Genomic DNA, 27,500 nt, shown 5'->3' with positions numbered 1-27,500 from the left:
GGGTTTGAAGCCGTACCGGTTTGTTCGACGGCGTGTGAAGCCCACCTCTGGGGGAACAAGAGGTCGGCCACTCGCGCATCTCTGCCCGGTCCAACCGGTGTCCACCACCTAATCGTGGTTTCCTGGACTCCGTCGACACAGCCGACGGAGCTCCTCGGCGGGGAGGAAGGAGGAACGAGCGCGGGAGGAGGGAAAACGCCCCTCTGGGAGGAGCAACGGGCACCTTCTCGCAGTGGCCGAACACCTGAAAACCACCACCCCCGTCACCACCGCAACCCCAGATTCGGGACCGCCCGACCGTGGGAAGCGTCTACTTCGAAGGTCCCGTACGAGGAATTGCCGTCGATTCGGGACCGCCCGACCGTGGGAAGCGTCTCCTTCCGAAGGTCCCGTACGAGGATTTGCCGTCTTCTCCAACGGCGCCACCGCCCGCCTCCCCATCTCTGTGTAGGGAAGACCCACTCACCACCAGCGACCAGAGCGTCTCCTCGCACTGCCGGGCCCTCTCGGAGTCCCCGTCATACGGAAGGTCGGTGGTCGCCATCCTGCCCCACGAACCGTAGCGCAGATCCTCCCTATTCCGCTTGCAAAGGTGCTCGACGAAGTAGGGCTGGTACGTCGGCGAGGGAAGTCCGTCAAACCCAGGGTGAAGGCCACCGAGCCCGCCACCACGCTGGCCAAGTTGAGGAAGGTGGCCAGGTGGACCTACGGACAGCGAGGCGGAGCGTTGAGAAACCGGGGGGGGGCGCACCGGCTTTCCGCCGACTTTACACCACAGGTCAGCGAGGCGGAGTGGCCCAGTTGAGAAACGGGTGGGGCGACACCGGCTTTCGCCGACTTTACCACCACAGGTCAGCGAGGCGGAGTGGCCCAGTTGAGAAACGGGTGGGGCGACACCGGTTTTTCGCCGACTTTACACCACAGGTCAGCGAGGCGGAGTGGCCCAGTTGAGAAACGGGGGCGACACCGGTTTTTCGCCGACTTTACACCACAGGTCAGCGAGGCGGAGTGGCCCAGTTGAGAACGGGGAGGGGCGACACCGGTTTTTCGCCGACTTTACACCACAGGTCAGCGAGGCGGAGTGGCCCAGTTGAGAAACGGGTGGGGCGACACCGGTTTTCGCCGACTTTACACCACAGGTCAGCGAGGCGGAGTGGCCCAGTTGAGAACGGGGGTGGGCGACACCGGTTTTTCGCCGACTTTACACCACAGGTCAGCGAGGCGGAGTGGCCCAGTTGAGAAACGGGGGCGACACCGGTTTTTCGCCGACTTTACACCACAGGTCAGCGAGGCGGAGTGGCCCAGTTGAGAAACGGGGGTGGGGCGACACCGGTTTTTCGCCAACTTTACACCACAGGTCAGCGAGGCGGAGTGGCCCAGTTGAGAAACGGGGGCGACACCGGTTTTTCGCCGACTTTACACCACAGGTCAGCGAGGCGGAGTGCCCAGTTGAGAACGGGGGTGGGCGACACCGGTTTTTCGCCGACTTTACACCACAGGTCAGCGAGGCGGAGTGGCCCAGTTGAGAAACGGGGGCGACACCGGTTTTTCGCCGACTTTACACCACAGGTCAGCGAGGCGGAGTGGCCCAGTTGAGAAACGGGTGGGGCGACACCGGTTTTTCGCCGACTTTTCACAAGAGGTCAGCGAGGCGGAGTGGCCCAGTTGAGAAACGGGTGGGGCGACACCGGTTTTTCGCCGACTTTACACCACAGGTCAGCGAGGCGGAGTGGCCCAGTTGAGAAACGGGTGGGGCGACACCGGTTTTCGCCGACTTTACACCACAGGTCAGCGAGGCGGAGTGGCCCAGTTGAGAACGGGGAGGGCGACACCGGTTTTTCGCCGACTTTACACCACAGGTCAGCGAGGCGGAGTGGCCCAGTTGAGAAACGGGGGCGACACCGGCTTTTCGCCGACTTTACACCACAGGTCAGCGAGGCGGAGTGGCCCAGTTGAGAAACGGGGGAGACACCGGTTTTTCGCCGACTTTACACCACAGGTCAGCGAGGCGGAGTGGCCCAGTTGAGAAACGGGTGGGCGACACCGGTTTTTCGCCGACTTTACACCACAGGTCAGCGAGGCGGAGCGGCCCAGTTGAGAACGGGGGCGACACCGGTTTTTCGCCGACTTTACACCACAGGTCAGCGAGGCGGAGTGGCCCAGTTGAGAAACGGGGAGGGGCGACACCGGTTTTTCGCCGACTTTACACCACAGGTCAGCGAGGCGGAGTGGCCCAGTTGAGAAACGGGTCGGGCGACACCGGTTTTTCGCCGACTTTACACCACAGGTCAGCGAGGCGGAGTGGCCCAGTTGAGAACGGGGGCGACACCGGCTTTCGCCGACTTTACACCACAGGTCAGCGAGGCGGAGTGGCCCAGTTGAGAACGGTGGGGGCGACACCGGTTTTTCGCCGACTTTACACCACAGGTCAGCGAGGCGGAGTGGCCCAGTTGAGAAACGGGGGGTGGCGACACCGGTTTTTCGCCGACTTTACACCACAGGTCAGCGAGGCGGAGTGGCCCAGTTGAGAAACGGGTGGGCGACGCCGGATTTTCGCGACAGGGTCACGGGAAACGGGACGATTCCCCCACTTACCCATTTGCCTCCGTGTCGTGCGCCCACCGCCGAGAAGGTGCCGGAGAGGATGAACTGCGGAGGGAGGGGAAGCCGTGGTTGTCTATCGGGGTGGGGGAGGCCTTCCGGGCCTATAAATCTACAGCCCTGCCCCTCCCCCGATAAAACTAATTTGCTCCGCGTCGGGTGCCGTATTTACTCCGCCGTCCTCCCTCAATACGGGCCTCCGGGCCACCGTCTTCCCGTCTGCGTTCCATTCTCATGCACGTTCTTGGGGAGGGGAAGCCAGCGGAGACCCCCCCTCCCTCACCCGGTGCTCCCTCCCCCTCCCCGCCCGGCACTCACCAGGCTGCCCATCCAGAAAGGGACCCCGTTGTAGATCACCCACTTGTAGTAGTAGTCTACGTGGCCGTTGGGTTTGAGCATGCTGAGGGCCACGCCGAGGCCGATACAAATCGCACCGAGCAGGATCTGGGCTACCTATATGGGGGGGCAGAAGGGGGAGGACCGGGGTAAGGGGTGGGGAAACTTGTGAGAACTCGGCCGCTTTCTAGCGAGAACTCGGTCATTCCTAGCGAGAACTCGGCCGTTCCTAGCGAGAACTCGGTCGTTTCTAGCGAGAACTTGGTCATTCCTAGCAAGAATTCGGTCGTTCCTAGCGAGAATTCGGACGTTTCTAGCGAGGACTCGGCCGTTCCTAGCGAGAACTCGGACGTTTCTAGCGAGAACTCGGCCGTTTCTAGCGAGGACTCGGTCGTTTCTAGCGAGGACTCGGCCGTTCCTAGCGAGAATTCGGTCGTTCCTAGCGAGAATTCGGTTGTTTCTAGCGAGGACTCGGCCGTTCCTAGAGAGAACTCGGCCGTTTCTAGCGAGAACTCGGACGTTCCTAGCGAGAACTCGGCCGTTTCTAGCGAGAACTCGGTCGTTCCTAGAGAGAACTTGGCCGTTTCTAGCGAGAACTCGGCCGTTCCTAGAGAGAACTCGGACGTTTCTAGCGAGAACTCGGTCGCTCCTAGAGAGAACTCGGCCGCTTTCTAGCGAGAACTCGGCCGCTCCTAGCGAGAATTCGGTCGTTTCTAGCGAGGACTCGGCCGTTCCTAGCGAGAATTCGGTCGTTCCTAGCGAGAATTCGGTTGTTTCTAGCGAGGACTCGGTCGTTCCTAGCGAGAATTCGGACGTTTCTAGAGAGAACTCGGCCGTTTCTAGCGAGAACTCGGCCGTTCCTAACGAGAACTCGGCTGTTTCTAGCGAGAACTCGGCCGCTTTCTAGCGAACTCGGTCGCTCCTAGAGAGAACTCGGCCGCTTTCTAGCGAGAACTCGGTCGCTCCTAGAGAGAACTCGCCGCTCCTAGCGAGAACTCGGACGCTTTCTAGCGAGGACTCGGCCGTTCCTAGCGAGAATTCGGTCGCTTCTAGCGAGGACTCGGCCGTTCCTAGAGAGAACTCGGCCGCTTCCTAGCGAGAACTCGGATGTTTCTAGCGAGAACTCGGCCGTTCCTAGAGAGAACTCGGCAGTTTCTAGCGAAAACTCGGCCGTTTCTAGCGAGAACTCGGACGTTCCTAGCGAGAACTCGGTCATTTCTGGCGAGAACTTGGTCATTCCTAGCAAGAATTCGGTCGTTCCTAGCGAGAATTCGGACGTTTCTAGCGAGGACTCGGCCGTTCCTAGCGAGAACTCGGACGTTTCTAGCGAGAACTCGGCCGTTCCTAGCGAGAACTCGGTCGTTCCTAGAGAGAACTCGGACGTTTCTAGCGAGAACTCGGTCGTTTCTAGCGAGGACTCGGCCGTTCCTAGCGAATTCGGTCGTTTCTAGCGAGAACTTGGTCATTCCTAGCAAGAATTCGGTCGTTCCTAGCGAGAATTCGGATGTTTCTAGCGAGGACTCGGCCGTTCCTAGCGAGAACTCGGACGCTTTCTAGCGAGAACTCGGTCGTTCCTAGAGAGAACTCGGCCGTTCTTAGCGAGAACTCGGCCGCTTTCTAGCGAGGACTCGGTCGCTTCCTAGCGAGAACTCAGGACGTTTCTAGCGAGAACTCGGTCGTTCCTAGAGAGAACTCGGCCGCTTCCTAGCGAGAACTCGGCCGCTTTCTAGCGAGGACTCGGTCGCTCCTAGCGAGAACTCGGACGTTTCTAGCGAGAACTCGGTCGCTCCTAGAGAGAACTCGGCTGTTCCTAGCGAGAACTCGGCCGTTTCTAGCGAGAACTCGGTCGTTCCTAGCGAGAACTCGGACGTTTCTAGCGAGAAATCGGTCGTTCCTAGAGAGAACTCGGCCGTTCCTAGCGAGAACTCGGCCGTTTCTAGCGAAACTCGGTCGTTCCTAAAGAGAACTCGGCCGCTTTCTAGCGAGAACTCGGCCGTTTCTAGCGAGAACTCGGCCGTTCCTAGCGAGAACTCGGCCCTTTCTAGCGAGAACTCGGTCGTCGCTCCTAGCGAGAACTCGGCCGTTCCTAGCGAGAACTCGGCCGCTCTAGCGAGAACTCGCGCAGGACTCGGCCGTTTCTAGCGAGAACTCGGTCGCTCCTAGAGAGAACTCGGCCGTTCCTAGCGAGAACTCGGACGTTTCTAGCGAGAACTCGGTCGTTCCTAGAGAGAACTCGGCCGTTCCTAGCGAGAACTCGGCCGTTTCTAGCGAGGACTCTGTTAGGGTTTTGGAATTAACCCCTAGCAGAGTATTGCAGCAGTAGTCAAGCCAGGCAGCCAAAGGAGAGCGGAAGGGCCCCAGAGTATACACACACTGAACACAAACACTGTTTGTAGTTTAAATAGTTTTTAATCCAGTTAGAGTTTAAGCATTGTCATTCAGTCCATTAAGTCATTCACAGTATTTCCATCCAGTAAGACTCACTAGTATAGTCCAAGTTAAGAGTCCTTGCAATATCTTTATCAGCCGATAAAGATATCTTCTCCTCCTCCGGTTTCACTCTCCAGAGAAACAAACGCTGGATATTCAGCAAACAGTATCAAACAATAACAGTTCAGTCGCAGGCACTCACAGTCAGTAATCACAGTTAGTCGCAGCAGCACACAGTTACAGTAGCACACAGTTACAGACGGTAACAGACAGCTCACAGTAAGCTTTCCAGCTTCTAATGCTTCCTTATATTGTAACTTCTAACCGCACCCTTAATCGGCTAATTGCCTGCTGCATTGTGCTTAAAGTGATAAGCACTTAAACCATGATATCTAAGTTTTATATATTTATTCACCCAAACCATATTTGGTATCAATGTTATACCTAACATACTCCCCTTTTGGGTGAAATAAATATATAATTCCTTTACAATCTTATCCCATATTTTTCACAACTCTCCTGGTGCTTACTGGCACCTTGGGCTTTAGTAAAATTATCAGCTAAATTGTCCTCCGACATACAGTACTCTAGCTGAATCATCTTACTTCTTACAGATTGTCTCACGTTTAGGTATCTTAGATCTGTATGTTTGCTCCTTGTTTTTACTCCAATATTTGTGGCCATTTGAATTGCTGCCTGATTATCTTCATGTATAATTATAGGATAATCTACAGTTATACCTATATCAATTAACATTTGTTTATACATTATTAATTCTGTACATAACAATGATAAACAGGAGAATTCTGCCTCCATAGTAGACAAACTTATATGCTGTTGTCTTATTGACTTCCAGCCTATTAATGTATTACCCAGCATTATGGCTGTTCCTGAAGTCGACTTTCTAGTGTCTCTTTCTGATGCAAAGCTAGCATCTGCATATGCACTTAGAATTAAATCACCCTTTGGTTCTAAATACAATGAATAATTCATTGTCTTTTTAAGATATCTTAATATCCTCTTAGCTGCTATCCAGTGTCTTTCACATGGTGCAGAATTGAATCTAGCCAACTGATTCACGCAGTACGATATATCTGGTCTAGACCAATTACTAATATAACTCAAACTACCAATTAAAGATTGATAAATCACCTTATCAAACTCCGGGCTTTGTACATCAGTGTTGCTAAACTCCTGACTCATTGGAGTCTTAGCTGGCTTACAAAGCTCCATCTTGTAATCTTTTAGTAATTTGCTTATCTTATCTTCCTGAGATATCTTAAAACCTTTCCGTGTTTTCTTTATATTCAAACCGAGATACTTCTTTATCTCCCCTAATTGCTTGATCTTTATTCTCTTTCCTAATGATGCTATTATTTTATTTGCTTCATCATTAGTTTCAGTTATCAATGCAATGTCATCTGTGAATAGTAATAATAATGATACTTTCCCATTTGTCTCCCTCTTAAACAGACATGGATCGGCTAAACCAGCTTTAAATCCTATATTGTCTAGTTCCTTTACAATATACTGGTTCCATTCATAGCCTGATTGTTTAAGACCATAGAGACTTTTCTTTAACAACCAACAATCATTATTATCCTTATTTTCACTTTTAATACCAACAGGTTTTTTCATATAAATAATATGTTTTAATGGGGCGTGCAAGTAAGCAGTTTCCACATCTAAATGGTTAACTATATAGTTTTTACTAGCTGCCCACACTAAAGCTGCCCTCAAGGTTGCTGCCTTAAGACTAGGTGCAAACACCTCATCATAGTCATTAGCATTCTGCCTAAAACCTTGGGCTACTAACCTTGCCTTATGGATTAAATTACCATCCTTATCTGTTTTTACCTTAAATATCCATTTGCAGCCAATGGATTTCTTTCCTACAGGTAATTTGGCATTTTCATACACCTTCATATCACTTAATGAATTCAGTTCCTTATTCATTGCTGCATACCATTTTTCTTTTTCCTTATTAGGATACTTTTTAATTTCTTCAACAGAATTAGGAACTTGATTAATCTGGCACACTGTGTTAGCCTGGTACCTATCAGGCGGTCTAGATACACGTGTAGTTCTTCTGGGAATTACAGGGCTTACAGGAGGACTTTGTTGAACTACTACCTGTTCATCTTCCTCATCCTGTTCAGCTATTGCATCTGTTTCTTCCTTTATGGGCACTATTTCATCCTGTATTTGTCTCTTTACTTTATTTTTAAAGTTACAGGGATAACTAATGGGATTTCTATAGGATTCAATAATTACATCTTTATTGGCATCCTGTTCTAATTTCTCCCATCCTTCATGTTCTAGAAATTGGGCACTAGCACTACATAACACTTTAGATGTGCCTTTCTCCCAAAATCTATATGCCCTATGGTTTGCCTGATAACCAACGAAGAAAAATCTTTTAGCTCTATGTTGCCCTTTTTTCCTGAGTTGTGCAGGAATATGCACCCATGCTGGTGCACCAAATGTGTGCAGGTAACTTAGATCAGGTTTCCTGCCATGCCATCTGGTGAATGGTATTTCACCTGTTGTTGTATTAACAACGTTGTTCAATATGTTATTAGCACACATTATAGCCTCCCCCCACAAAGAATCAGGTAACCCAGAATCATTTAACATTGTTCTAACCATTGCCTGTAGTGTTTGGCCTCTTCTTTCAATAAAAACATTATGTTCTGGCCTGTATGGAGCAGACTTCTTATGCTCTATTCCAGCTACTTTAAGTCTGTTCTGGAATTTGTTATTAATAAATTCCGTGCCATTATCTGTCACCAGGGTTATCAGTTGACGTTTAGACTTTCTTTCAGCAAACCTAAGCCAATTGAAAAAATGTTGATATGTTTCAGTTTTGCTTTTCATTAAATAGCAAAACCCATATCTAGAATAATGGTCCATAATGCTCAGTATATATCTAGCACCCCCCATACTGGGTTTCTTTGGACCTATTATGTCTGCAAATACTACTTCTAAAGGTTCTTTTGTTTTGAAACCATTTAGCCTATTTGCAGGCAATACCTTGCTCTTATCTTCACAGCAAACATTACAACGCAAATATTTATCACAAGATTTTAACCTTATTCCTTCAGATAACTCAACTGTACGTTTTAGCATTTTAAAATTTACATGCCCCAAACGCCTATGCAATAAATGGATACATTCATCATGAGGCTTTATATTATTAAATACAGTTTGAGCCTCCCCTTTCTTACTATTATCTAAGACATATAATGTTCCATTTAAAGCTGCAGTTACCCTTTTGTTATCTTTTTCAATTATGCAATTATTATCCTTAAAAGTAATTACATAACCTAATTTATCTAATACCCTTACTGAAAGCAAATTAAACTTTAGTTGCGGTACATACAACATTTTTATATCCTGGTTTATGTACGGACAACGTGCAAAACCTTGACCTTTCGCTTTCAGGTTCCAGCCATTAGCAAGAGATATATGTTGAGAACTTGTAGACATTTTTATAAATTTTGTCTTATCTCTTGTGATGCAGTGGGATGCGCCACTGTCAACCACCCATAAATTATTCTTCACATCAGAGTTGTTAAACGTGGCTAGTTCAAATGCTTTCTTTGGCTTTTTTACATTCTGGCTTTTTCTCTTTTGCAGAATCTTGCCAAATGTCCTCTGCCTCCACAATTAAAACACTTTTTAATTGTGTATGCTGTTGAAGATAAATTCTCTTCTTCCGGGTGCTTTACTTTGCTTTGCTGGTTTCTTTCAAGCTTTGAAGATAATTTCTCTTCTTTCTTATCTTCTCTCAGCTCGTCACGCTCACGCCTTCTTCTGGCTTCTTCTAGTAGCCTGCCTGTTATGTCGGTTAATGAGAGGCTTTCTTTTGGCAATACCTCTAACGAAGTCACATAGTCATCATAGCTTTGATCTAATGAAGATAATATTATGTAGACTTGTTGCAGTTCATTAAATATAAGCTCTTTTTCTTGCAATTCTTGAAAAATGCTCTTCATACAGTTTAAATGAACTAACATATCTCCATTCCTCTGAAGATGCGTTCGAAAAAGCTTCCGTGTAAGATTTATATGTGCTCCTACACTGTCCCGAACATAAATCTTCCTGAGGTTCTCCCAGCAGTTTGCAGCATTTTCTTCTCCACGAATATGGACAAGCTGCTGATCACAGAGAGTCAGTCCTATGATGCATAAAGCCTGCTCATTCTTCAGTTTAAAGTCTTGTAACTTTTCTTTATCATCATCATTAGCAGGATCCCATCTACTCACATCTGGTGGGTTTGCTATAATGTCCCACAAACCTTCTCTGCGTAGAAGTAAACTACATTTCATTGACCATGAAACATAGTTTGTTCCATCCAGCCTGGATATCATGGACAGTTGTGACAAATTTACTTGTGCCATTACTCTTCAGATATTTTGACTATTTTAAACTAATTAAAACAGTTTGTTTTTACAGTAATGTGCAACTCACACCAACTCTCTCTGCTATATCCTGGTTAGTTAGACTATGCCTCTGGGCCCATAACCAATGTTAGGGTTTGGGGATTAACCCCTAGAAGAGTATTGCAGCAGTAGTCAAACCAGGCAGCCAAAACGAGAGTGGAAGGGCCCCAGAGTATACACACACTGAACACAAACACTGTTTGTAGTTTAAATAGTTTTTAATCCAGTTAGAGTTTAAGCATTGTCATTCAGTCCATTAAGTCATTCACAGTATTTCCATCCAGTAAGACTCACTAGTATAGTCCAAGTTAAGAGTCCTTGCAATATCTTTATCAGCCGATAAAGATATCTTCTCCTCCTCCGGTTTCACTCTCCAGAGAAACAAACGCTGGATATTCAGCAAACAGTAGCAAACAATAACAGTTCAGTCACAGGCACTCACAGTCAGTAATCACAGTTAGTCGCAGCAGCACACAGTTACAGTAGCACACAGTTACAGACGGTAACAGACAGCTCACAGTAAGCTTTCCAGCTTCTAATGCTTCCTTATATTGTAACTTCTAACCGCACCCTTAATCGGCTAATTGCCTGCTGCATTGTGCTTAAAGTGATAAGCACTTAAACCATGATATCTAAGTTTTATATATTTATTCACCCAAACCATATTTGGTATCAATGTTATACCTAACAGGTGGAATTGGTGCTTAGAAGGTTTTCCTCTTGTTTAATGTGATAATTGGTGCATTCGGTCTTTATCTGGTGGCATAAATTTTTGTATCGGTTTTTGAAATTGGCAACGTGACCAGATTTGTTTTTCCGCCAGAGTGATCTCTTTTTGGATTGAAGTTTCCTTATTGATATGGGTAATCTGCTTTTTTGTTTTGTTTTGGGAGTTGTTGTTGGTACATATAGTTTGATGACATCCACAAGAGAACTACCTGCAGCCAAAGAGAAGGCATTGAAGCCAAGCAGGTCAGCGGTTATCAGGCCCGGCCCAGCTTGGACCTTCAGGAAAGAAAGACTCGTCTCCATTTGCAGTCAAGTTGCATCTAGTAAAAGGTATCCTTTCACTAAAGCCAAGTGGTCACAGCGAAAGCAAAGCTAGATCTGAGGATTCCTGCATAAACCCGGTAATCTTCCCTTTTTTCTCCCTGGTCATCTACAATCATGTCCACTGAAGGCCAATCATGCAGATGAGGAAGAAAAGTATTCCTTTCAATATTTTAGGGAGGAAGCATGGGAATCCCATTTTCTTTGCTCACTCATGCTAGATCAACGCAACACTCTTGTATCATAACAAGCAAATATCTGCATCCAGTGGCTACACCATTGTGACTCTTTGCTGAATGGGTGTTGCCCACCATGAAACTGGAATGAAAAGGGCAGAGTTGGACCATGAAAATGAAGCAAATGAACTTGGATTGTTCTTGGCACAAACAAGTGATGGATTTCTCCAAGAAGTTCTAGCTTTGTGGTCTTTGGAGCCAACCAAGGAATAAAGCGGAAAGACAACAGGCAGCTGATAGAAAAAAGCAGAAGGGCCTAGAATGGCAAAATGACCATGTGTGAGATTTAGTATGAGTTCAACTTACTGCACATTCCAAAAAGATAAAATGTGAGCAGACCGATGACAAGATAGATGTCCATGCTTGAAGCACAGAAAAACAAGGCTTTGTGTATATCTGGATGTCCTTCTGGTGCTGTGATGGTCAGATAGGGCTCACAGTTTAGGAGCAGACTGAGCTCACTTTCAAAGGTTCCCCTAAAACTTGCGTGTTGTCAATATACACAGCAAACACACCCACACAATATGTCCCCTTCCCAAGAATGGGAACAGACCCACCATGGTGCACTCAAAATAGAAAGGGATCAGGATACGTTTTAGGATGGGAGACTTCTCCTGTGGCCCCTGGACCTAAACCCAAGACAATGTTTCAGAGATTCCTTAGCTCAGGTGTTGTACAAAGAAAAACAGGGGCAGTCGGGCCTAAAGAAGGTGCATCCTGTAAAATGGCATTTCCAGAACCTTCCATCTCCGCCTTCATTCCTCAAATGAAACAATGGCATTGTTTATGGAGCCTACTCATCTTCTGGGAAATGCACAGCCCAGTATTTTTTTTTTGCATGAATTTATTTATTTATTTATTTATTTGATTTGTCAATTGTTTACAAGATAATAAGTACAAGTGTATACATAGTTGTGAATATATGGAATGGGTACATATAAGAAAAATAAAAGAATAAGAGAAACAATAGGACAGGGACGGTAGGCACGTTGGTGCGCTTATGCACGCCCCCTACAGACCTCTTAGGAAAGGGGTGAGGTCAATAGTAGACAGTCTAAGGTTAAAGTTTTTGGGGTTTGGGGAAGAGACTACAGAGTCGGGTAGAGTATTCCAGACATTGACCACTCTATTGCTGAAGTCGTATTTCCTGCAATCAAGTTTGGTGCGGTTTACTTTGAGTTTGTATCTGTTGTGTGCTCTTGTGTTGTTATGGTTAAAGCTGAAGTATTCATTGACAGGTAGGACATTGCAATGTATGATTTTATATACCATGCTTAAGTCGGACCGAAGACGGCGTAATTCGAGGTTTTCTAGTTTTAGAATTTCGAGTCTGGTGGCGTAAGGTATTCTATAACGGGTAGAAGAGTGGAGAACTCTTCTTGTGAAATACTTCTGGACTTTCTCAGTTGTGTTAATATCACATACGTGATAAGGATTCCAGACTGATGAACTGTATTCGAGTATTGGTCTAGCAAATGTTTTGTATGCTCTGGTTAGTAGTGAGATATTACCAGAGAAAAAGCAACGTAGGATTAGGTTAACAACTCTTAATGCCTTTTTGGCTATGTAGTTGCAGTGAGCTCTAGCACTTAGATCATTAGAGGTGAGTATTCCCAGGTCCTTTACAGAGCTTGGGTCATCAACAAGATCTTGACTATTCAGCTTGTATTTTATTTTCTGATTTTTTTTACCAATATGTAAGACAGAGCATTTATTTGTTGAGATTTGGAGTTGCCATATGTTAGACCATTTTATGTTATGTTAGACCATTATATGTTAGACAATTGCGGTCAATTTGAGTGACATTCCTGACAATAATTGATATAGGATCTATGACCCATTACTTGTTGGTTGTATGGGCCAAGGTCCACGAGGCTTTGAGTTCTAATCCTCCCTCAGGCAGGAAAACTTCCTGGGGAACTTTAAGTGGATCACCAAGAGATCCCTGAATTCCAGTCCCGCCTTAGTTCTTATTGAATTGGGGTGAGAAAGTTGGAAGCATTTTCTCAGATTAATGTGAGATACTAAAATTGGAGATTCCTAGAGTGTGAGATGGCCGAGTGTCCAATATTGTGTGTTGTGATGGAGGACAGTGAAATTGTGGGATAATCGCTGTGGTGGGTTCACATTTTTTACTACTGGTTCTGAGGGTGTGGCTTGGTGGGCATGGCAGGGGAAAGTTATTTCAAAAGCCCATTCCCTCTCCACCCCACTAACCTGCTTTCCAGCCCCGTTCTCCTGTGCAGACCAACCAAAGGAGACCCAGCCGATCATCTGGGACTCAATGGGAGGCAGAGAATAGTTGGGGGTTGTGCCAGTCAGAGGTGGTATTTGCCAGTTCTCCGAACCACTCAAAATTTCCACTGCCGGTTCTCCAGAACTTGTCAGAACCGACTGAATACCACCTCTGGATAAATGCCTCTTCCATGTGGCAGGAAGCCACAAGTCTTGGCCTTGTTCTACTCCTTGTGGAAGAACCAGAGGGAATTGTGTGAATCTTAGACTGACCTTCTTCTGATCCAACAGAGTTTTTCTTATCTCCTTAAAATGGAATTTGCAAAGGGATCCTATTCGCAGTTAGGAGCCATTATGAGACATAAAAATTGATTCCCAATTGATCAGCAATCTCTGTGGTTGGAGAGCAGAGCAGCTTCCATGGGTGCCTCTTCCTAGAAACCTAGAAGTCCCCCCCTCCACTTATTCAGCCCCTTCTTGGACCTGGATGAACATTATGCAGCATTGGAGGTTTGTGACCTGGTCAATGATGCGGCTGCCTTGAGACAGGATCCCTGCAACCTCCTCCTGGAAAGAGTCTCAAGGTCCCCTTTCTCTGGACATCTTCTCCAGCCCTTCACAGACGAGACAGGCTTGGAGGAGGAGCAGAGAAATGCTTCAGGTACAGATTGTAGAGTGGAAAATTAAAGAGCCTGAAAACGGCTATTTTATTTCTCTGGCTGATGAAAGAAAAAAAATATACAGTGGAAATTTCTTTACACACTTAATTTTTTTATTTCCTTTTTTTTTTTTTTGCTGTGAAGTACATACAATCCCAAACTGAAATCCCAGAGAGCTGTTCTGCTGAATTCTTTCTGCAAAGGAGGTTTTATCAGGAAATCAAGAAAGACTCATATAAGAGGGATGAAGATTTCCCTCCTCAGCTGGGAGCCAATCAAGCATGGCATTTCACATCATTCTGGCATTTTTTAGGGAGAGGATCAAGCAACCAGGCTGGTGTTTGGTTCCCACAGCTTCCTCCTCATCTCTTTTCCTACACATTCTCTCACCACCCACCCACATGTTTAGCTGCTGCCAGTGGGAACAAGTGCGTCAATCATTTTTATAAGGTATCATGTTCAGTAGCTGTTGCTGAACAGCTGAATTCCTCTGAATTTTACAGCGTCTCTTTAGCAATATTTATTGAAAGGGGAGAATTCCAGTCGTTCAACAATTCCCCATTTTAAAACATATAGATATCATTTTCTTTGACTCCTGCATACTATCAAAATGGAAATCAAATAAAAGAAACATGAACAATTCTTCCACTATCATAATGATGTTATATCTCATGTTTTTACATTTGTTCTGGCTGTGAGATGCTCCTTTGTGTTCAGCTCTGGCCTCAGAAGGATAATGTAGCACTTGGGGATGAAGATGCAGCCCAGCAGACCAGCACTGGAGGCCAGGATGGAGAAGACCTGCACAGCCACCATGTGTTTCCCTTTGGTGCTCAGGTAGGTGGGCACAAAAGTCACCCAGACACTGCAGAAGACCAGCATGCTGAAGTTGATCAACTTGGCTTCGTTGAAGGCACCAGGCAGATTTCTGGCCAGGAAAGCCACCGTGAAGCAGACGGCAGCCAGGAAGCCCATGTAGCTGAGGGTGACGTAGAACATGACAACGGCCCCTTGGTTGCATTGCAGGATGATCTCTCCAGGCTGGGAGAGGAGGTCAGAGTCAGGGAAGGGGGGAGAAACTCCCAGCCAGATGGAGCAGATGATAACTTGGACACCAGAAGAAGACAGGATGATGGAGTTGGCCAAGCTCTTCCCCAACCATCTCTTTGCTCGGTTTCCTGGTTTTGTGGCCAGGAAAGCCAGCACCACCATGATGGTTTTGGCCAAGAGAGAAGAAACAGCAACTGAGAAGATGATGCTGAAAACCGTTTGTCGGAAAAGGCAGGTGGCTTTCCTTGGTTGACCAATGAAGAGAGAAGAAGACAAGAAGCAAAGCAGGAGGGAGACCAGGAGGATGTAGGAGAGGTCCCGGTTGTTGGCTTTGACAAGGTGAGTTTCTCGGTATTTGATGAAGACGATTAAAACAAGGCCTGTGGTTAGGAATAAGAATAGGGCAAAAGAAACCAGGATGATGCCCAGAAGTTCTTCATAAGACAGGAAGGTTATAACTTTGGGGATACATTGGACTCTTTTTTTATTTGGGAATTTATCATCCGGACATTTGGTGCATTTTTCTGTATCTGAGAAAAAAACAACAACCCCATATTTCTTTGTCCTCTGCATTTCAAGATATATTGTACATTCTTTGGGAACAAATGATTATCAGGAGCATTTTCTGAGATGGATTTCTAAATATTTCCAGAGACAAAAAATAAGTGTATCACTTGTTAAAAAATATAGCTATGGCATATTTTTGATAGGCTATGAAATTGAAGGAAGGCTTAGGACTTGAATGATTTTTTTTGTAATGTTCAGAATATTGATAGGAACCTCCATTACTAAAGGAAAATAATGAATCAATTAATCTTTCTAGAGAAACTTATGTGCAAGAAGGCAATTCTTGTCATACTTGCCTCAGAGGTGGCTGGCAGATCAAGTGACTGTTGCAAATAATTTGGAATGGCCATTGGAGCAGTGGTGATATGGGTGCAGACACATACAGGCATACCTATCCATGCCGCCACATTGTGTATCTCGTACATCAGTAACACCTTTTCAGTGTTCCTCAAAGAGAACCCATGTAGACTGCATTGCAATCCTCCTTTCAGGAGGTGGACCTAAAACAATTCCTCGTGTTTCAAGGAACTCAGCTGTTCCTAAAGAAGTAAATGTGTAAGGAAGGATACATCCAAGCTAAAAAGAAGAAATATTTTCTCTGGCAGTAGTAAAGCCTGCCCAATCTGCCACAGCCACCTGTCTCTATCCAGCCCTTCCTTCACAATCCTTTTGTTCTTCTGTTTAGATAAGAAATGGGGCATTTTGGAAATAAACCAGAAATCAGTTCAGCTTCAAAGTGTTTTTTAATTCATACTTTCATGACAATGCTCTGGATGGATCCAGTTCCACCAGGCCACCCATTTTCCTCTGGTGTCACCCACCTTTCTGAGTGGAGAAGGTCCCCTCCGGACAAGGAATGCAGTCGTAGCAGCAAACTGGCTCTCCTTCTCGAGCCCTCTTGACAAATCCCGGATGACAACTTTCCACACATTCAGATTGAGGAAAGGACTGAGCAGAAAAGAAATAAGATTGCAAAGGAAATATGTGGAAAATGGAGGTAAAAATGGATATTAGACAAGTTACTAGCCTCTGGTCTTCACTTAAGTAAGCAAAATCTCTCACTATTTCCAAATGGTTGGAGATATAACTTCTGGAAGATTCTTCCGTTAGTTCCTCTCTTTTGCTTTTGGCATCTCACATTGCCAAAAAAAAAGGACTTTATTAAATAGAAAAGTCTGCAGAGATGGAACCAGGGGTCAGATTCTACTGGTTCTGTCCAGTTCTATCGAACCGGTTGTTATGATTCTGCGCAGTTTGGAGAACTGGCAAATTGCACCACTGACTGGCCCCGCCCCTCTCTGCCCACCCCTCCCCTCTGCTCCCAGTCAGTCCTTATCGTGCATGCAGCCTGCTTTTGCCCACTCACCAGTCCAGCCATTGTTGCATGCCTTCCACTGTGGCCCTGCCTGATCTCCCTGGGTGAGTGAGGCTCTGCAAGATCTTGGGCCCAGTCACCTAGCTGCCACTGCCGGTCACCTTTACCCCCCCACCCCACTTGCCTTTTGCTGCCACCACCCGCCGCCCTCACCCCCAGCAGGTAAGGCCCAGTAGCTGCGGTGAATCCAGGCGGGGGGCGAGATGCAGACTGGTAGGGACCCGAGCTATATTTCGCTGTACTGGAAGACATGTGGAGAGGCTCGTGTTCTCCTACTGCTGGGAGAGCAAGAGAGTCTTTCCCGGCACAGCTCCGGGCGGCAGAGATAAACTGGATTCAAGCTGGCAACTTCTCTGCCACCCAGAGCCACCCATTTCCCCATTGGAGAGGAAGTTGCAAACTTTTCGCTGTGCCGGGAAAGACTCTCTTGCTTTCCCAGCAGCAGGAGAACATGAGCCTCACCACATGTCCTCCGGTACAGTGAAATTTAGCTGGGATTCACCGCAGGTGCTGGGCCTTACCTGCTGGGGGTTAGGGGTCCAGGTGGCAGAGGCAAAAGGCAAGTGGGGTGGGGGGTAAAGGTGACCGGCAGCCCAGTCATACCCATGTTGGCAACAGGTGTCGTCATTTCGAAGTTGAGGGAGAATTTGGAGAAAGAGATGGAGAGTCCTGCAGTGGCCGGCACAGGAGCGCCGTTGAGAAGCGGGGAAGTGGCCTTCTGGTGGTCCAACCTGGTGTTCAGGCTGGAGGCGACCCACAGGAAGCCAGAGCAGTGAGCGAAAAGGGAACTGCCAGGGGGAGCTACCCTCTCTGTGCCGAATTGAGACCATTTGGGGTAGTCCTAGGAATTAGGTGAGTCGAGGCGCAGCTCTTTGCCTTCTTAGCTCAGGGAATGGCCTTTTTCTGCAGGAGGAGGACTGTGGATGGGGGAGGTCTACCTGAGTGATTCCTCTGCCATCTTCACCAGATTATTTGGACACTTACAAGCAAGCACAGCTAAAGGCACTGCTGTCACATGTCAGCCCAGACCTCATGCTGCGGCTCCGTAAAGCCAACACCAAAGAAGTGGGTGATCAGGTGAACCTGTGATGCAATGCTCACTCGGATCTCGGCTGCTCCAGGTCATCCGACCTCAAAGCCCTTTAGGAGCCGCCGATCCCAGGTTTCTACTCACCTGTGCTTGGTCGCCTCCTCTTCACCTTGCTGAAGCGGCTGGCCCTGCCCCTCCCTCGCCTGGCCTAAGAAGGTGAGGGTGACGGCGGGGGATAGTGAAGCGGCCAGTCCCTATCTTCCTGATTCTCTCTCCCACTCTGTATGTGTGTGTCTCCCTGAAAGCCATGGCATGGCCAAGCCAGCAAGCTCTCCTTGGCGCTCTTCGCTACTTCCTTCATTTCTTCTTTTTGGAATGCAGACTGGCTGAACAATGATCGCCAGGCCGCGGTGGAAGCATCCCTTCGGGCGACCCTTCTCCTCCTCCTCCTCCTCTCATAACCGGCCGTTGTGGCAGGGCTGGGAGGGTGCATGCACACGGGGAGATGCTCCTCAAGCAAATGCCAAAGCACAGCAAAACCAAGTACGGGACGGGTGGATGCTTACTTGAGGAGCGAGCATCTCCCCACACAACTGCACCCTCCTGATCCATCCACAGCTGCCGGGTGCAAGAGGAGGAGGAAGAGGAGGAGGAGGAGGGTAACCCGAATGGACACTTCCACCGCAGTCTGGCAATCGTTGTTTAGCCAGTCTGGATTCGAAAAAGAAGAAATGAAAGAAGTAGCGAAGAGCGCCAAGGAGAGCTTGCTGGCTTGGCCATGCCGCGGCTTTCAGAGACACACACACACACACATTCAAAGATATACACACAGAGAGAGAGAGAGTGGGGGGGAGAGAGGGGAAGATAGGGACTCGGCCACTTCGCTATCCCCCACCGTCACCCTTATCTTCTCGCACTGCTCCATTTTGTGAACCACCTATGGTTTAGTATCTCCTTCAAACTGGTGAGAATCCCACAAGGGCTGGAGAATGTGTCAATAAGAGTTTTAGGTTTGTTTGCTCCCTGTGCCCAAAATAGCTGTTAGGAATAACATAGATTGCCTAACGTAGTTTGGGTAAAATAATATATATAAACTATGATAGTGAGTTTTAAGTGTGTGTCACTTTAACTGCAAAGCATGTAATTTTGGGTGTGGCTGTGAAACTGCCATAAGAGGGAGCAAGAGAACCTTGCTAGCTTACTGTTTGCTGGCTTACTTGGATTGATGGATTGATGGTTTTGCTAACTGCGTGTTTTCCCTGCTACTGATTTATTCAACTGCAAAGGAAGAAAAAGAGAAGGTTTGATTTCTTCATATCTCTACTGCGAAGAGATTTATTACTGGACTGATATTTGTAAGTTTACTGACTTTTTTTCCGACACTGGACTTTGCTAATGAATAATTCACGGACGGACTGAACTAGTGAATGATATATGGACTGTTTGACTATGCAAAAAACTCTTACTGGAATAAACTATTTAACTAGCACAGTGTATCTGTTTTACTGAGTGCAAGCTACAAAAACGTTTATCTCACATATTTGCCTGCCTGCCTGACTACCGTTGCACGTTCTGCTAGGGTGTATCCCTAACAATAGCAAAGAAAAAAAGGGAATTCTGTTGACCAGGGCCTGAATTCAGATGAATTTGAATCATGATTGGGTGGAGGTCCTTTTGGTCCCATTGGAAGAGAAGCTTCGTCCTGCTTGGGGAAAAGTGTCCCCTGAAAGGGCCAGTTCATAGTTGGGGAGGTTCTTAAAGAGACCCGACCTGGTCAGACTTATCCATGCCTCTCTTTTACACACACACAAACACACACACACACACACACACACACACACACAAAGTGGGGGGGGAGGGGAAGATATGGAAAGAGGCAGAGAGAGAGAGAGAGAGACAGAGTGATACAGAGAGGGGAGAAAGAGACAAAAAGAGGGAATGAGAGAGGAAAAGAGAGACAAGAAAGAAAACAGAAAGAGAAAGAAAGAAAAGAGAAAGGAAGCAAAGGGAAGGAAAGGGATAGACAAAGAAAGGGAGAGATGGAAGGATGGGACAAAGAAAGAAAAAGAAAGAAAGAGATGGAGGGAGGAGAAAGTGAATGAGATATATGGATGGATAGATAAATACATGGAAGGAGGGAGGGAGAGAGAGAGAGAAAAAAAGGAGAGGAAGGAAGGACACAAACCCTGGCTTCAGAAGACTCTTTGAAGCAGCACAGCAATCTAGGGCTGGCATGCAACGAATCTCGGAGGTCATCTAGTCCAACCCCCTGCTCCAGCAGGAGATCCTTACAGAATCAAAGAATAGCAGGATCAGAAGGCTGTGTGCACGTGTGTGTTTGTGTGTTTGTGTTTATGGTTGTCAAAACTCCAAAACCAGGTCAAGGAGCTCTGGGGAGATCAGTCATAAATTAGAACACTTGCTAAGCAACTGGCCATTAAGCGAGGACCACTTGTATTTGGTTTGCCAGTCACATGGCCACCTGGCCATGCCCATCTGGTCACGTGACCATCAAGCCACACCCACAAATTAAGCCACGCCCACAGAACAGGTTGTTACAAAATTTGAATCCCACCCCTGGATGGAACTGAGAAAAGATTTCAGCATTAAATGATAACCAGCCGGTTCCTTCTCATGACCCCATTAAGACGCATTTCTCCCCTCTTCTCACACCCTTAATTTTAAGGTATGATATCAGAACAATCTTGATAATTTCAGGTGAACTGAAAGCCTTGGAGCTGCTTCCTAGGAGCAGAAGGCCCATTGCTCCATCCCAGGGAGGGTGAAAGGGAGGCATGGAGAGCTCTGGCCAGGTCTGGCCTCCTTAAGAGCCACCCAGATTATGGACCTGCCCCTTCAGGGGACACTTTTCCCCAAGCAGCACGAGAAGAAGCTTCTTTCCCCCAATGGGGCCAAAAGGACCTCTGTCCAATGACGATTCAATCCCATCCGATACAGTCCAAGCCTGGATTCAGGCCCCGGTCAGCAGAATTACCGCCTTCGTTGCTCTTCTGGGCACAAGGAGCAAACAACTAGAAGCTATTAGCAACACATTCCCCAGCCCTTGTGGGATTCTCACCCGTTTGATGGAGACCCTTAATTGTCAACCACCTTTGGGGAATAGCATCAGCCCTCTTGAAATGGGACCTCAGGCTTTGGAAAACGAAGGAAGGACTCCAAAGTTTCTCCTACCTTGTTGAGCACCTTTAGCCGTGAAAGAACATCTTCATCGATATAAAGTCTCTGTCTTACAAAATACGCCACAGTCTCTTCCCTGGGATCATCCCTGGGAAGAACAAACAAGCCCGAAATGAACAGATCTGCTGCTACCTCTCCATTTGGGTCCATGTAGAGTTGAAATTTCAAAATATTGACAAACTCATTCTTCTCCAGGAAAGGATGGAACTAGAATGGGAACATGCAGCAATTTTAAAAGCAGAAAACTTTGTTTCTTATCCCAGACACTTTTTCAATATTTAATCTTTCTTCTGTAGTTGTCTAATTTGCAGACATGCTTCATTAGGAAAATGGGTGTTACCACTATCTTACAAGTGAAGGGAAAAAGTTCACAAAAATTTGTCAATCATATCCTGACAATATAGATTTTTACAAAATATAGTTGAACAACAGAAAAAAGGAGATTTATGAACTCCCTGAAAGCAACAGGTTGGTTATCAGAAACACGGATTTGTCAAGAAGAAAATTGTCAGGGTGATCCTCTCCCAGGAGGCCCAGACAGGAAACCTGAGCTAGACCCACTTCACTGTAATGCTGCACTGACAGGATTTGGGGAGCCAGAAAGTACAAATCTCCCACCGACCCTTTTTTTATGCAACTGTAGGTGTCCTCCTCTTATTTCATTTCCTAAATACATTATGCTGATATAACTCGATCTCAGGAAAGAGTAGTAAACAATTTTGTGATGTGATCAGAAACCCAGTTAAGTGAGGGGTGGATGGTATGATAATTAAGTAGATAAAAACTGATTTAAAAATGGTACAAAAATAATCTTTAGTTTTTTTAATCTTTGTCATGAAAATGGGAAGATACAACATTTTGTCGTTAGGTCATCAATTTTTCTATGTTGTCATTAATATAATAGGGTTGAGAAATCGTTTGTGTGTTTGTGTTTATGGTTGTCAAAACTCCAAAAACAGGACAAGTAGCTCTGGGGAGATCAGTCATAAATTAGAACACTTGCTATGTAACCAGCCATTAAGCGAGGACCAATTGTATTTGGTTTGCCAGTCACATGGCCCCCTGGCCAAGCCCACTCAGTCACATGGCCACCAAGCCACGCCCATCTGGTCACGTGACCACCAAGCCATGCCCACAAATTCAAGCCGTGCCCACAGAACCAGTAGTAAAATAATTTGAATCCCACCAGTGAGTTCACAGCCTGCTATGCGGCATCTCCTATCAGGACTCAGGGATTCACTTTGTGACGCCTCTCCTAATAAAATATCTGGGAAATACGGAACTCTTTTACATGCAACTGCAGTTATCAGATCAGTAGGAAGGAGTTTCTCTGAATGGGGCCAAATTCTGTTCTGCTGTAATGCAAAATTATGTATTTATTTATTTAGGACATTTATATTGCCACATATTCGCACATGACTCAGCATTAGGCAGACTCTAACTGCCCCTTGAGTGTCGTTTATTTTTATTTTTCTCCATTATTATTATTATTATTATTATGTTAGGTATAACATTGATACCAAATATGGTTTGGGTGAATAAATATATAAAACTTAGATATCATGGTTTAAGTGCTTATCACTTTAAGCACAATGCAGCAGGCAATTAGCCGATTAAGGGTGCGGTTAGAAGTTACAATATAAGGAAGCATTAGAAGCTGGAAAGCTGACTGTCTGCTGTCTGTAACTGTCTGGCTGTAACTGTGTGCTGCTGCGACTAACTGTGATTACTGACTGTGAGTGCCTGTGACTGAACTGTTATCGTTTGCTACTGTTTGCTGATTTACTGCGTAATTCTACTGAATATCCAGCGTTTGTTTCTCTGGAGAGTGAAACCGGAGGAGGAGAAGATATCTTTATCGGCTGATAAAGATATTGCAAGGACTCTTAACTTGGACTATACTAGTGAGTCTTACTGGATGGAAATACTGTGAATGACTTAATGGACTGAATGACAATGCTTAAACTCTAACTGGATTAAAAACTATTTAAACTACAAACAGTGTTTGTATTCAGTGTGTGTATACTCTGGGGCCCTTCCGCTCTCGTTTGGTTTCCTGGTTTGACTACTGCTGCAATACTCTTCTAGGGGTTAATTCCCAAATCCCTAACATTGGTTATGGGCCCAGCAGCATAGTCTAACTAACCAGGATATAGCAGAGAGAGTTGGTGTGAGTTGCACATTACTGTAAAAACAAACTGTTTTAATTAGTTTAAAATAGTCAAAATATCTGAAGAGTAATGGCACAAGTAAATTTGTCACAACTGTCCATGATATCCAGGCTGGATGGAACAAACTATGTTTCATGGTCAATGAAATGTAGTTTACTTCTACGCAGAGAAGGTTTGTGGGACATTATAGCAAACCCACCAGATGTGAGTAGATGGGATCCTGCTGATGATGATGATAACGAAAAGTTACAAGACTTTAAACTGAAGAATGAGCAGGCTTTATGCATCATAGGACTGACTCTCTGTGATCAGCAGCTTGTCCATATTCGTGGAGAAGAAAATGCTGCAAACTGCTGGGAGAACCTCAGGAAGATTTATGTTCGGGACAGTGTAGGAGCACATATAAATCTTACACGGAAGCTTTTTCGAACGCATCTTCAGAGGAATGGAGATATGTTAGTTCATTTAAACTGTATGAAGAGCATTTTTCAAGATTTGCAAGAAAAAGAGCTTATATTTAATGAACTGCAACAAGTCTACATAATAATATCTTCATTAGATCAAAGCTATGATGACTATGTGACTTCGTTGGAAGTATTGCCAAAAGAAAGCCTCTCATTAACCGAGATTACAGGCAGGCTACTAGAAGAAGCCAGAAGAAGGCGTGAGCGTGACGAGCTGAGAGAAGATAAGAAAGAAGAGAAATTATCTTCAAAGCTTGAAAGAAACCAGCAAAGCAAAGTAAAGCAGCTGGAAGAAGAGAATTTATCTTCAACAGCATACACAATTAAAAAGTGTTTTAATTGTGGAGGCAGAGGACATTTGGCAAGATTCTGCAAAAAGAGAAAAAGCCAGAATGTAAAAAAGCCAAAGAAATCATTTGAACTAGCCACGTTAAGCAACTCTGATGTGAAGAATAATTTATGGGTTGTTGACAGTGGCGCATCCCACTGCATCACAAGAGATAAGACAAAATTTATAAAAATGTCTACAAGCTCTCAACATATATCTCTTGCTAACGGCTGGAAACTGAAAGCTAAAGGTCAAGGTTTTGCACGTTGTCCGTACATAAACCAGGATATAAAAATGTTGTATGTACCGCAACTAAAGTTTAATTTGCTTTCAGTAAGGGTATTAGATAAATTAGGTTATGTAATTACTTTTAAAGATAATAATTGCATAATTGAAAAAGATAACAAAAGGGTAACTGCAGCTTTAAATGGAACATTATATGTCTTAGATAATAGTAAGAAAGAGGAGGCACAAACTGTATTTAATAATATAAAGCTTCATGATGAATGTATCCATTTATTGCATAGGCGTTTGGGGCATGTAAATTTTAAAATGCTAAAACGTACAGTTGAGTTATCTGAAGGAATAAGGTTAAAACCTTGTGATAAATATTTGCGTTGTAATGTTTGCTGTGAAGATAAGAGCAAAGTATTGCCTGCAAATAGGCTAAATGGTTTCAAAACAAAAGAACCTTTAGAAGTAGTATTTGCAGACATAATAGGTCCAAAGAAACCCAGTATGGGGGGTGCTAGATATATACTGAGCATTATGGACCATTATTCTAGATATGGGTTTTGCTATTTAATGAAAAGCAAAACTGAAACATATCAACATTTTTTCAATTGGCTTAGGTTTGCTGAAAGAAAGTCTAAACGACAACTGATAACCCTGGTGACAGATAATGGCACGGAATTTGTTAATAACAAATTCCAGAACAGACTTAAGGTAGCTGGAATAGAGCATAAGAAGTCTGCTCCATACAGGCCAGAACATAATGCTTTTAATGAAAGAAGAGGCCAAACACTACAGGCAATGGTTAGAACAATGTTAAATGATTCTGGGTTACCTGATTCTTTGTGGGGGGAGGCTACAATGTGTGCTAATAACATATTGAACAACGTTGTTAACACAACGACAGGTGAAATACCATTCACCAGATGGCATGGCAGGAAACCTGATCTAAGTTACCTGCACACATTTGGTGCACCAGCATGGGTGCATATTCCTGCACAACTCAGAAAAAAAGGGCAACATAGAGCTAAAAGATTTTTCTTCGTTGGTTATCAGGCAAACCATAGGGCATATAGATTTTGGGAGAAAGGCACATCTAAAGTGTTATGTAGTGCTAGTGCCCAATTTCTAGAACATGAAGGATGGGAGAAATTAGAACAGGATGCCAATAAAGATGTAATTATTGAATCCTATAGAAATCCCATTAGTTATCCCTGTAACTTTAAAAATAAAGTAAAGAGACAAATACAGGATGAAATAGTGCCCATAAAGGAAGAAACAGATTCAATAGCTGAACAGGATGAGGAAGATGAACAGGTAGTAGTTCAACAAAGTCCTCCTGTAAGCCCTGTAATTCCCAGAAGAACTACACGTGTATCTAGACCGCCTGATAGGTACCAGGCTAACACAGTGTGTAAGATTAATCAAGTTCCTAATTCTGTAGAAGAAATTAAAAAGTATCCTAATAAGGAAAAAGAAAGTTGGTATGCAGCAATGAATAAGGAACTGAATTCATTAAATGATATGAAGGTGTATGAAAATGCCAAATTACCTGTAGGAAAGAAATCCATTGGCTGCAAATGGATATTTAAGGTAAAAACAGATAAGGATGGTAATTTAATCCATAAGGCAAGGTTAGTAGCCCAAGGTTTTAGGCAGAATGCTAATGACTATGATGAGGTGTTTGCACCTAGTCTTAAGGCAGCAACCTTGAGGGCAGCTTTAGTGTGGGCAGCTAGTAAAAACTATATAGTTAACCATTTAGATGTGGAAACTGCTTACTTGCACGCCCCATTAAAACATATTATTTATATGAAAAAACCTGTTGGTATTAAAAGTGAAAATAAGGATAATAATGATTGTTGGTTGTTAAAGAAAAGTCTCTATGGTCTTAAACAATCAGGCTATGAATGGAACCAGTATATTGTAAAGGAACTAGACAATATAGGATTTAAAGCTGGTTTAGCCGATCCATGTCTGTTTAAGAGGGTGACAAATGGGAAAGTATCATTATTATTACTATTCACAGATGATATTGCATTGATAACTGAAACTAATGATGAAGCAAATAAAATAATAGCATCATTAGGAAAGAGAATAAAGATCAAGCAATTAGGGGAGATAAAGAAGTATCTCGGTTTGAATATAAAGAAAACAAGGAAAGGTTTTAAGATATCTCAGGAAGATAAGATAAGCAAATTGTTAAAAGATTACAAGATGGAGCTTTGTAAGCCAGCTAAGACTCCAATGAGTCAGGAGTTTAGCAACACTGATGAACAAAGCCCGGAGTTTGATAAGGTGATTTATCAATCTTTAATTGGTAGTTTGAGTTATATTAGTAATTGGTCTAGACCAGATATTTCGTACTGCGTGAATCAGTTGGCTAGATTCAATTCTGCACCATGTGAAAGACACTGGAATGCAGCTAAGAGGATATTAAGATATCTTAAAAAGACAATGAATTATTCATTGTATTTAGAACCAAAGGGTGATTTAATTCTAAGTGCATATGCAGATGCTAGCTTTGCATCAGAAAGAGACACTAGAAAGTCGACTTCAGGAACAGCCATAATGCTGGGTAATACATTAATAGGCTGGAAGTCAATAAGACAACAGCATATAAGTTTGTCTACTATGGAGGCAGAATTCTCCTGTTTATCATTGTTATGTACAGAGTTAATAATGTATAAACAAATGTTAATTGATATAGGTATAACTGTAGATTATCCTATAATTATACATGAAGATAATCAGGCAGCAATTCAAATGGCCACAAATATTGGAGTAAAAACAAGGAGCAAGCATACAGATCTAAGATACCTAAACGTGAGACAATCTGTAAGAAGTAAGATGATTCAGCTAGAGTACTGTATGTCGGAGGACAATTTAGCTGATAATTTTACTAAAGCCCAAGGTGCCAGTAAGCACCAGGAGAGTTGTGAAAAATATGGGATTAGATTGTAAAGGTATTATATATTTATTTCACCCAAAAGGGGAGTATGTTAGGTATAACATTGATACCAAATATGGTTTGGGTGAATAAATATATAAAACTTAGATATCATGGTTTAAGTGCTTATCACTTTAAGCACAA

At 44.7% G+C, this 27,500-nt stretch overlaps 2 protein-coding genes and 1 long non-coding RNA gene across 3 annotated transcripts in view; 1 reads left to right on the top strand and 2 right to left on the bottom strand.

Moving 5' to 3' along the window:
* The window catches only part of LOC148128536 (uncharacterized), a gene marked incomplete at its 5' end in the record, with an annotated part of 4,185 nt that extends 1,131 nt beyond the window's left edge, over window positions 1-3,054 (bottom strand). The window contains 4 exon segments of the mRNA XM_087948871.1: window positions 467-630; window positions 633-705; window positions 2,596-2,649; window positions 2,920-3,054. Coding sequence (XP_087804997.1) covers window positions 467-630; window positions 633-705; window positions 2,596-2,649; window positions 2,920-3,054 — 426 coding nt within the window.
* The window catches only part of LOC148128527 (uncharacterized), a 184,451-nt gene that overhangs the window by 22,881 nt on the left and 134,070 nt on the right, over window positions 1-27,500 (top strand). The window lies entirely within an intron of this gene.
* Window positions 14,496-21,586, bottom strand: LOC148128535 (vomeronasal type-2 receptor 26-like). The gene is made up of 3 exons (XM_087948857.1): window positions 21,207-21,586; window positions 16,431-16,557; window positions 14,496-15,572 (listed from the first exon to the last, which is right to left on the bottom strand). Exons 1-3 carry the CDS (start codon window positions 21,360-21,362, stop codon window positions 14,662-14,664), a joined length of 1,194 nt encoding a protein of 397 aa, XP_087804983.1. The 5' UTR covers window positions 21,363-21,586; the 3' UTR covers window positions 14,496-14,661.

The sequence above is a fragment of the Notechis scutatus genome, unplaced genomic scaffold, assembly GCF_049901735.1.
Source record: "Notechis scutatus isolate UNSWTSFEM ecotype Mainland unplaced genomic scaffold, rNotScu1.2 NSCUSCF28, whole genome shotgun sequence".
Lineage (NCBI taxonomy): Eukaryota > Metazoa > Chordata > Lepidosauria > Squamata > Elapidae > Notechis > Notechis scutatus.
The sequence above is the reverse complement of the archived record's forward strand: the minus strand, read 5'-3'. Positions and strand labels throughout refer to the sequence as shown.